The sequence below is a fragment of the Lactuca virosa genome, chromosome 5 (assembly GCF_052849685.1).
Source record: "Lactuca virosa cultivar CGN04683 chromosome 5, Lactuca_virosa_CGN04683_v6, whole genome shotgun sequence".
Classification (NCBI taxonomy): Eukaryota; Viridiplantae; Streptophyta; class Magnoliopsida; order Asterales; family Asteraceae; genus Lactuca; species Lactuca virosa.
In genome coordinates, this window is record NC_136430.1 from 201,953,019 (window position 1) to 201,965,027 (window position 12,009).

General features: G+C 38.1%; 1 protein-coding gene across 1 annotated transcript; it reads right to left on the reverse strand.

Annotated features, from left to right (window-relative positions):
* Positions 1-2,173: 2,173 nt before the first annotated feature.
* Positions 2,174-3,973, reverse strand: LOC145115025 (thaumatin-like protein 1). The gene is made up of 2 exons (XM_079051173.1): positions 3,665-3,973; positions 2,174-3,590 (listed from the first exon to the last, which is right to left on the reverse strand). The coding sequence occupies exons 1-2, from the start codon at positions 3,759-3,761 to the stop codon at positions 2,431-2,433; spliced, it is 1,257 nt and encodes a 418-aa protein (XP_078907299.1). The 5' UTR covers positions 3,762-3,973; the 3' UTR covers positions 2,174-2,430.
* Between the last annotated feature and the right edge of the window lie 8,036 nt (positions 3,974-12,009).

Genomic DNA, 12,009 nt, shown 5'->3' on the forward strand with positions numbered 1-12,009 from the left:
CATGAACATAAAGCGTGTTTGGTTCCTTAGAGCGCTATAAAGCGCGTTTGGTTTGTGATGGCAGGTCTCAACAGGTGGGTGTCGATTGCGAGGAAACTTTCAGCCCGGTCGTTAAACCGGCTACCATCCGGACGGTTCTCAGCATTGCTCTATACAAAAAGTGGGCGATCAACCAACTCGACGTCAAAAATGCCTTCCTTCATGGGCACCTCTCTGAGACTGTTTTTATGCATCAACCCCTTGGTTTTCGAGATTCTAGATTTCCTAATCATGTTTGCAGATTAAAGCGGTCCTTATACGGCTTGAAACAAGCACCCCGCGCATGGTACCAACGCTTCACAGACTACGTTACGACTCTCGGTTTTCGGCATAGCACATGTGATCACTCTTTATTTGTCTACAACCATGGCATTGACACTGCTTATTTCCTCTTATATGTAGACGATATCATCTTCACCGCCTCTTCTTCGGTTCTTCACCAACAACTTCTATCATGCCTTTCATCTGAGTTTTCCATGAAGGACTTAGGTCCCTTACATTACTTCCTTGGCATCTCGGTCAAACGTGACACTACCGGCATGTTCCTGTCTCAAGCTAAATACGCTTCAGAAATAATAGCACGAGCCAAAATGGGAGATTGTAACCCTGTACACACGCTGGTAGACACAGCCGGAAAACTAAGTAGTTAACATTCACCAGGCCCGACATATCTTACGCTGTTCAGCAAGTTTGCATGCACATGCATGCACCTTGATTTGCCCACTAGAACGCTCTAAAACGCATAATTCGATATGTTAAGGGCACAATGCATATGGGATTATACATGAATGTCAGTACACCAACCAACCTTGTGTCCTACACTGATGCAGACTGGGCGGGTTGCCCGGACACCCGTCGTTCTACCTCAGGCTACTGTGTTTACTTGGGGGACAACTTGATTTCCTGGTCATCTAAACGTCAAACAGCTATTTCTCGATCGAGCGCTAAGGTGGAATACAGAGGGGTCGCTAATGTAGTCGCCGAAATTTGCTGGATACGTAATCTGCTTTTAGAGCTTGGTCTACCACCTCGACACACGTCTTTGGTCTATTGTGATAATGTAAGCGCCATTTATTTATCTCAGAATCCGATTCAGCATCAATGTACCAAGCATATTGAGATTGATATTCATTTCGTTCGGGAGAAAGTTCAAAGAGGGCAGGTTCGAGTGTTACATGTACCCTCAAGATATCAGTTTGCTGACATTTTTACAAAAGGCCTACCTCGTGTCCTATTCGATGATTTCCGTTCCAGTCTAAGCATTCGTCAACCTCCTCCTTAGACTGAGGGGGTATATTAGACTAGCCGATTATATCATATATATTGTGATAGATTGTATTATTTGTATTTGAGAGGTTGTCAAGTGTAAATATTGTAACCTATTTATATTCACGTGAATAAGAGGGAACGGACGATTTTTGCCTGATTCTATTAGTCAGCTCCAAGAAATATTCATCTCTTCCGTCTCTCGTATTCTACAATCAATCTCAGTGACTTAACAGAAGATGCAACTAGAAGTACAAACATAAGCTATTTTTAATATCGTTGCTATTTCTATACCTTTTTGTCTATGCTTTCTCTTCTTATATACCATAAAGCCCCAAAACAAAGGAAAACAAGAAGAATGGAAACGCTAATGGATATCCATATCCAATTCCTGTTCTTTTGTGTTTTGTTTCCTGCATTTTGGCTTGTTTAGTTTTACGGATGTTTAAATGGTAGCAAAAACCATTAGAAATCAACCTTATTACCTGTATTTCGATTGCCTAGATTTTGGCTGATCACATACTTTGACGTAGAGTTATCATGACGATTAACCAAAAAACTATTGATACCTGTCCAAATTACACAACCACTTCCATTGATGGTACTGCTACTAAACCCCACACAATTGCAATCATTCCAGCACTTAACAAAACAATCGTTAATGCTTAAGCTTGAGTTCCCATCAGTTGTACTTTTTGTCCTATCTTGATAAAAATCCCCATTCTTTTTACTAAAATTATCGTTCTCTGTCCTGCACTGAGGCAAACTCGACTCCACGTAACCATTACCAGAATCCTATCCATAACAAAACTCAGGGCTCCAAGCAGTAGCATTATTAATATCTCTAATTTGGCCTTTTGGTGTTAAAATCCACATGGGTAAAGCAGCAATATTACCATCATAGCTAAAGTATCTTTCTTTATTTTTGTATACAAAAGTGAGATTATACATGGATTGACTACCTGGGCCATTCAATGCAAACATATATTGAAATATTTTGTTATTTAGATTCCCACTAGTCCAGTAGGGTCGTCCTCGTCGTCGAATCATTAATCTCTGGGATCCTTTTTGAGTGGGTTCCCAACTCAGAGTAAAAGGTCCTGATTTAGGGTTTTCATTACTCAATCAATAAGTCAAAGTCCAATTGTGGCCTGTTGCCGTGTCATACCCAAGCTTCATGCCATGTAAAAGTACATTGGTTGGGTGATCAAAACTCTGCCACAAAACTCTTTTGTCAACTTGGTTAATCAGCCTGAAGTTACCATTATCTTCGAGGGTTGCAGTCACATTTGCGTTTGGACCAATTTTAACATCGGTGATTCTCATTAGAGTTTTCGATCCTGCACTGATGACCAAGTCTCCGGTTTTGGCACTGATGGATAGGGTATGAGTGCCTGGGGTGGATATGATCGGTGCATTTGGATTAGCTACCCATACTTTTGCGGATTGAACATCGCTTGTGTACCAAATTCCCAAGTAACTGTAATCTTCACAAAAGAACCCTAATGTGAAATTTCCACGCACGGAAACAAGCTGGTCTGTAGACTTGAGTTGGCCACCAAGTTTGATTGTTGAAAATGAATCTGCAGCAGCACAAAATCTAATGGTGTAATCGGCACCATTACAAGTAAATGTAGTAGTCTGTAGATCCCATAGATCGGACGGGGTACTATACGTAAAAGATCTTGGGCACGCTGATCGAAACAACTGATCATATGCTGTTGGCTTGCACGATGAGGGTGACGAGAAAGAGTCACTGCAACAATACTCTGGAGAGTGAAAGGCCATGCAAGCGCTCATACACACCTTTCCATCGGCTGAACTTAGCTCGGTTGGACACCGCTGATTCAAGTCTTTAACACAACCCGTCTTAGCACAACTACGTAAACTAGAACCTGAACCGGAAGTCGCCTCCACAAGTATTGGCAAATTGTAGCCCTGGGCAATGCTGACATGATAAAAATCCTGGCTGTGGGTTTGGGTTTGATTGATTCTGAAATCAACAACTGTGGCGGGTATTATTACATCATATACACTACAATCCATATCATTGGTGCCATTGATTCTGCAGTCACCTGTGGCACACGACCATTTACCTGACCTATTATAGTTGCAACCTGTCTGACCCCATATACTACCAAGCCATACACTCGGAGCGTCAAAAGAGCGTGAACTACCCTTTGGGAGCTCAAATGTAGTTTCATTTAAACTCGTTGTGCTAATGATAACAGGCCAAATGGTAAACCCACAGTCGTTTACAATATTAAAAGTAACCCCCAAGGCTCCTGCAAATTCGTATAAAATTGCATTAAGAACAAAATCTTACTGTTTATTTTTGGATACAGAAGCATATACATACCTTTAGAAAAGAAGAGGAAAAAGAGAAAACTCAGAATTTGAGAAACCACTGCTACATGAGCTTGTGAAGATGCTGCTAACAACGACCAAGAACCCATTATTCATTCTAATCTTGTATTTTCTAGAACATAGTATCGATTTCTCAAAAAGATGTGTAACTAAAGTTAGAGACGTGAATCTTCATCTCGATGTTACTGCTTGTATCCATATTGATGTTAGGTTTGGATGGAGCCAATATCATCCATGATAGCAGGCAAGCAGCTTTGGCCTTTGGGTGGTGGTGGTGGTTGTCAAACTTTCTTTTAGATTAATTATTAACCGGTAGTGGTGGTGATTTAAAAACTAAATATGTTCCACGTTTATTAAGGAAATATGCTAAGCAGAAGGAAACGTAATCATATCTAGCATTTTTCTTCAACATGCATTTGAAACCCCCATAAAAATTGTCAACACCTCATGCATTTGAAATCCCACACCATTTCACTTTCAAAGTAATTAATCACACATAATCTCATTCCAAGAAAATCACACACTCTATAAGTTCAACACCTCATGCATTTCAAACCCCCACACCCTTTCACCTTCATTATATATGTAGTTATATTAGTATATTTTTCTTACAAAAAGTCGTCATTTGGTTGAAGATATTATGATTTAAAATTTTTCATATAGTTGAAGCATTCACGATACAAATATGATGATTTGAAGAAATGGGTTATCTCGCACTCGATGGTAATTGTAATATGATTTTTTTCTTTCAACCAAAACAAATGAAGCTTTTCTATTCTTTCTTTATATTCAATTTCTCATTTGACCTTTATATGTGATTTGTATGTATTACTCAATCTTGAATGTGACTCTCCAAACATCAATGTTTTGCTTGTAATATCTTTCTCATTCTTCTTTTTCAAGAAAAACATTTTGATTGCAGGTTAGTGAATAATTGTCATCAAATTTCTATGGTTGAATGGTGTTCAATAAAGAAAGAAGATTCAGAAAACGAATATAGGTTTTTTTTGTTTGAGCAAAGTAGACGAATGTTAGTTTTTTCTTTTAATTTAAATGTATATTTATGTAACATTTTTATTTATATATTCAACCACCCAATGTTCTTATTTATTTGATTGTAGTTTTTCTATTTTGATTATGTTTATTTTCTATTATTTTTTTGTTGGGTTATCCTACACAACATATTTACAAGACAATATTTAAAAGATAACATAATTTTTAACATTTGATATGTAATTATGATGACTTATCATGATATGTTCTTCATATGAAATTAATTTATCCATATTACTACGACAAAAATTACATATGACATTTACGAAAATATATATTATATGTGATTTGTTTAACATATATATGCACATATGTATGTTATAATTTATAATTTAATATCTTTATGTTTAATAATTGAAGGGATTAAAATGATGCATCAAAACCAATTATTTAGATGAATATAATAATAATAATAATAATAATAATAATAATAATAATAATAATAATAATAAATACACATTTCCAAGTAGTGTATTCATTTGAAACTCACACTACAACTCAAGAGTTTTCTAATTTATGTATATTTATTAGTTACAACTCAAGAGTTTTTAACTTATGATTATTAATTAGTAATCACTAATAACTTTTTATTTTCCTTTCTTTTATAAGGTTGTAAAGTTTTGCTCATTAAAAACATTAATGTATTTTAAGAGATTTGTGATTTAAATATGAAAATTTAATATAAATGTTATAATAAATGTTTTAGTGTTTTTGTGTTATTAAAAGTTCTAGTATTTATTTTTCATATTTTTTATTATTCATTGTATATATATATATATATATATATATATATATATCTTTTTTAATACAAATGTTATAATCGATGCTTTTGTATTTTTATGTTACTAAAATTGTAGTTCATATTTTTTATTATTAATTTGAAACTCACACTACAACTCAAGATTTTCTAATTTATATATATTTATTAGTTACAACTCAAAAATTTTTAACTTATGATTATTAATTAGTAATCACTAATAACTTTTAATTTTCCTTTCTTTTATAAGGTTGTAAAGTTTTGCTCATTAAAAACATTAATGTATTTGAAGAGATTTGTGATTTAAATCTAAAAAGTTAATATAAATGTTATAATAAATGTTTTAGTGTTTTTATGTTATTAAAAGTTGTAGTGTTTATTTTAATATTTTTTATTATTCGTTGTATATATATCTTTTTTAATACAAATGTTATAATAGATGTTTTTGTATTTTTATGTTACTAAAAGTTGTAGTTCATATTTTTGTTCATACATTTTGTTACCCGTTATATATAGATTATCATACTTTTGATATATAATTTACATAATTTTAAAGGATTTATAAAATTATCAAATAATTGTATATATCACAATGACTTAAAAATTAAAATTATAATCATCATATCATACTATATTATAAAGGAAACATTTTTTTCTTTCACCACATTCATTTGAAACTTCCAACTTTTCATATTTCCATACAATATACTTAATTTATTGACTTAAATATGGTTTTAGTTGTAAACATTATCATAAATGGAAGAATTTGTGACTTATCAATATGATATACTTAATTTGTTAACTTCAATATATAGTTAAATAAATAACCTACATTAATATATCAAATAAACTTAAAAATTTAGTGTAAAATTTAAAACCTAAAGTAAAATATCAAATAATATTTTAAAAAAATCAATATATATTTTTAAACATAGTTAAAAGGAAAACATTAAATATAATAATAATAAAAGAACCTAAATTGATGAATCGAATTAACTAAAAGGTGTCTGAAAACTATATTCTAACATATATTTTTAACATGTGCCGTGCGTTCGCAACATGCGGGAATTCATCTAGTATTTAATAAAGCCAAGTGAACGCGCAGCATGTTCATTAGAATTGGATGTATATAGTTGACCTGGTCAACACCATGGCATCTTTGTCTAGCACCATTCTCAATACTCGGTAAGCCAAGGCTTGGATATTATAATTCACTCGTGGTTTTCTTTGCATAATATACAAATGGGGACTTCCCAAAGTAATTCTACTTAATGATCCGTGCTTGGCTGCGTCGTCATCTTTACAGCTGCACATGGTAATATTGTGTCTCATTTGACAATTGCATATGGAAATTGAGCAATGTGATAATCAGATCATCATATTTTTTTAAAACTTACATATTATATTACGATTATTTAACATCGTGAGAAAACAGTAATTATATTAATATTTTATTTCCTACTTTCTCACTACAATAAATAAAGCATTTAGGGACGCCACCTTTAGCAATGATGCTGACTTAAGCGGCGATATGACACGCCTAATGTCGCCCCTGCTAAAGCCAAAGTCGTCGCTAAAGATTCACATCAGCAGTCTGTGTGTCGATGCCAAGATTCAATCTTGGTCCTACATTCTTTCGTTGACCTAACGGTTGGGGTTCCTCCGTACATACCTAATAGCGACGTCCTCAATAGAGATGTCGATGTCGTCGCTAATGGTCTCGAAAATATGAGCAGGAACACCTCCCTCCAACTCGTCGCCGCAATTAGGGGTATCCCTTTAATTGATCTCTTGTCCCAGAACAGCTGCTCACGATCATTTCCTCTCCCACCTTCGATTCTCCGACGGTTTCAGTCGAGTGTACTCAGCCGAGTTACCAGTGCCACCTGCATCCTCCACCACTTACGTCGACGATCTATTTCCACCCTCACCGAAGGTCGAGTTTACTGACGCTGATAAAACACTTCGAATCTCCGGGCTTCGTCGGCGACGATAGGTGCTCATTTCCCTCTTTCCTCTTTCTTTATATATGTTGAACGAAATTTGTACTCTAGTTTGATGATTTTAGTGATTTTAGGGACTATTGCATACCACCACCGTCGCTGCACGATTGTTCTCCGGCGAGTACAACAACCACAACCACCGGTGAAATCCCCTACTTTCTCTTTCTCTTTCTGTTCTAACCTTTTGTTTGAACTTAATTTTATGAATTGATAGTTTTCAGGCATCAACATCGCCATTGTGTTCTTCTCCAACGACCACCATCACAACACCATCGTACAACACACTTTTCTGTTGATTTCCGGCCACATGTGTGGTTTTTTAAAATTATGTATATGAATGTGTGTATTGGTTTATATGTTGAACACTTTTTCTGTTTATATGTTTCTTTGCATGCAAGAATGAAATTATTGGTATAAATGTGTTTATTTTGTGGAATATGTGTGTATTTTGTGGTACATGTGTGTATTTGAATATATAAATGGATATGTATTTATATATATATATATATATATATATATATATATATATATATATATATATATATATATATATATATATATATATATATTTGTTTATATGTTCCTTTGTGTGAAATTAGAAGTATGAAATAGTTGTATTTGAGAGATATGAAATTAGAAGTATGAAGAATATGTGTGTATTTGTATATATGAATGGATGTGTATTTGTATTGTAATGACGTAAATTTTCAAAACAATTTTTCATTTTTCAAACAACATAATTATCATTTAAACATTCTCAAATCTCATGTTCAACAATTGTCATCAAATAAAACATATCCCAAGATCATAAATAAAATCCTCGGTCTGTGTGTACGGATCATGCCGGCGCCTTCCCGCGATCGTCGCTAGTACCTGAAACACATAACACATAACACTGTAAGCATAAATGCTTAGTGAGTTCTCCAAAATACCACATACAACACATATTAGCCACTCGAGGCTATAACTCTGTATGACCCTCTGGTCAAAGTGTCTCAGTGGGACCCTCCAGTCCCATAACTCTATGGACCCTCTGGCCCTAACTCTGTAATCTCTGAATCACACATAGCACAGAATCACATAGATATCACATCATATATTAGCATACAACATACTCTGTCACATACTCTAATTACCACTCTAGGTAAAGTATAGTGAGAAGACTCACCTCGGGTAACTCGGTAAATCTCGAACTCGGAAATACTGATCTAGCCTCCGCCTAATCACATAAAATAATTACTCTAATCAATACGACTCTCAAAGGCTAGGCTATTACCTCTCTAAGTTCTCTCAGGAGGGTAAAAGACCATTTTACCCCTCCAATGGCTCAAAAGTCCAAACATTGACTAGACCCTAAAAGTCAACGAAAGTCAACGGTCAACTTTGACCAGACTCGTCGAGTGCACATAGGTGACTCGGCGAGTCCAAGCGTGTCCTCTGGGTCTATCTAAACCTCACTCGACTCGTCGAGCGAACCTTCCAATCGACGAGTTACCATTGGTCATGAATCGCGGGGCAACCCGACTCGACTCGTCGAGTCCCCTTATGGACTCGGCGAGTTCCTTCCATGGCAACACTCAAACGACCTTCTGAGGTCAGATCTGCTTCTCCAACTAGTAGATCTAACCTTCTAGCACTCAAAAGTCACGTAAAGGTTCGAACTTTAGGCCCATGCATCACACTATCATCTCTATATGCCAAAATAACCCTTAATATGATAACCTAGGCCCAAAAACTCATAAAGGATTGCATAAAGCTGAAGAATAGGGACTCTCTGGACCTCTCAAGGTCCATATCCGATAATATTGTCACAAGGGGACATCACACACACTAGATCTCTTACCAAAAGTGAAGAGAAGAAACCCTAGATTCATGAAATCTATTACTCAAATGAAGATGGACATGAATCCTTACCTCCCACAGCAGCTCTGAATGAAATGATGGAAGATTTGAGTCCCACAAGTCATCCTAGCTCGAAATCCTTCCTTCCCTTTGCTAAAACACACCAAAGAATGATGAATTAGCCCTCCTCTTGCTCTACAAGCATTCTCTCTTCTCTCTAGGGTTTCTCAGGGGTGTAGTGGCCGCAAATGAAGGCCATAAAGGCCTTTAAATAGGGAACATACCCAAAGATTTAGGGTTTCTGCCGCCATCACAGACTCGTCGAGTCACCTAGCCGACTCGTCGAGTCCATTCATTAATCCAGTCAGCGAATCGCGATCCTACTTGACGAGTCTAGGCGTCAACTCGTCGAGTCCCTCTCTTTAACTCAAAATAAAAGGTTAAAATAAAATACCTGGGAATCCGGATGTTACAATTCTCCCCCACTAGAATCAGACTTCGCCCTCGAAGTCTCGCTCTGCAAACAACTCTGGATACTGCTCCCGCATCTCCAACTCCGGCTCCCAAGTCAGCTCGGACCATCTCCGATGTTGCCACTGGACCTGAACCAGGGGCACCTCCTTGTTCCTCAGAACCTTGACCTTTCGATCCCGGATCGCGATCGGTCTCTCACATAATTCAGGCTTGCATCCACCTGAATATCCTCCAGCGGCACCACCGCCGACTCGTCGGCTATACACTTCCTCAACTGAGTCACGTGGAAGGTATCATGTATCTGGTTCAACTCCACAGGTAGCTCCAAACGATACGCTACTCTGCCCACCCTCGCGGTCACCCGAAAACGGACCAATGTACCGGGGTCCTAGCTTGCCCCTTTTCCTGAATCGGATCACTCCTTTTCAAGGAGATACCTTCAGGAGAACGAAGTCTCCCACCTGGAACTCGAGCTCGGATCGTCGCCTATCCGCATAACTCTTCTAGCGACTATGAGCTGTCAACAATCTCTATCTGACCTGCTGTATTTGCTCTGTCGTCTGAAGCACTATCTCGGTGCTACCCATCACTCGCTTCCCTACCTCTCCACAGCAGATGGGAGTCCGACACCTCCTCGCATACAACAACTCAAAGGGAGGCATGCCAATACTCGAATGGTGGCTGTTGTTATAGGAAAACTCAGCCAATGGCAGATACGTGTCCCAACTCCCTCCGAAGTCCAACACACATGCTCGAAGCATGTCCTCGAGCGTCTGAATCGTTCGCTCACTCTAACCGTCCGTCTGTGGGTTTTAAGCGGTACTGAAATGAAGCCTCGTGCCCAACTCCTCATGGAACTTCTTCCAGAACCTGGAAGTGAAACGTACATCTCGATCTGACACAATCGAGATCGGCACTCCATGCCGCGATACCACCTCCCTCACATACAACTCTGCCAGCCTCTCAGCGAAAGAGCTCTCACTAATAGCAAGAAAGTGAGCGCTCTTCGTCAGCCGGTCGACGATCACCCAAATTGCATCGACACCCCTTGCGGTCCTCGTTAATTTGGTGATAAAATCCATAGAAATCTGTTCCCACTTCCACTGGGGAATCTCAAGTGGCTGCAACTTGCCATGCGGACGCTGGTGCTCGGCCTTAACCCTGCGACAGGTCAAGCACCTCTCAACGAACCACGCTACATCCCTCTTCATACAGGGCCACCAATATTCTCTTTTCAGGTCTAAATACATCTTAGTGGCCCCGGGATGGATCGAGAACCTGGACCTATGCGCCTCCTTCATCAGTATGGTACGTGTGTAACATCCAAAATTTCACGTCCAAAAATTTCATTTTTAAATCAATACTATGGAAAACATTTGTGAATAAACATCGTTTGATCATATCATTTCATAAACATATTTCGTGTCTGAAAACCAAAACATAAAAACAACCATAATGTCAGAGTACAAAATCCCAGAATAACTCATGGTGCGGAAAACATTGTGCGTGTATGATGTGCCGCTACCGCGCCAGCTCCTTCCCCTTCGATGAAGAGGTACCTGAAAACAAAACTGTAACTGTAAGCACGAAGCTTAGTGAGTTCCCCCATTGTACCACATACCATACAAACACATAGCATACATACTACCGGGCAATTCTGGGGTGCCCGAGCTACCCGATACGGCCATTCTGGGGTGCCGACCTACCCGTGTCAAGCCATTTTGGGGTGCTGACCTACCCATGTCAAGCCATTCGGGGGTGCTGACCTACCCATGTCAAGCCATTCTGGGGTGCTGACCTACCCGTTGGTCCTAACAACCGAACTTGGGGCTATTCCCCACCTACTACCACTATCACATATAACATAGCATGCCAACATATAAACATATCATCACATGCTGTCAGACATATCTGGGGTGTCTGACCTACCCTTCGGTCCTTACAACCGAACTCTACTACTATCACTTATAACATATCATGCCAGCATATAACATATCAGGTAGCAGCAAAACTAGATGATATCACAAAGACAATCACCTAACATACAACTCCAAATGGTGGGCCGGCATTGTGGCCGAAGACCCACCGCTACTGGAAGGTAACTCACCTCGTAGTAGCTGCTGATCTGTGCGGGAAATCCTCTGACTGTTACTGCTGCTGCCCCGGAAATCCTCCGGCTATAATTCCCACAAAACACTTAGTCATACA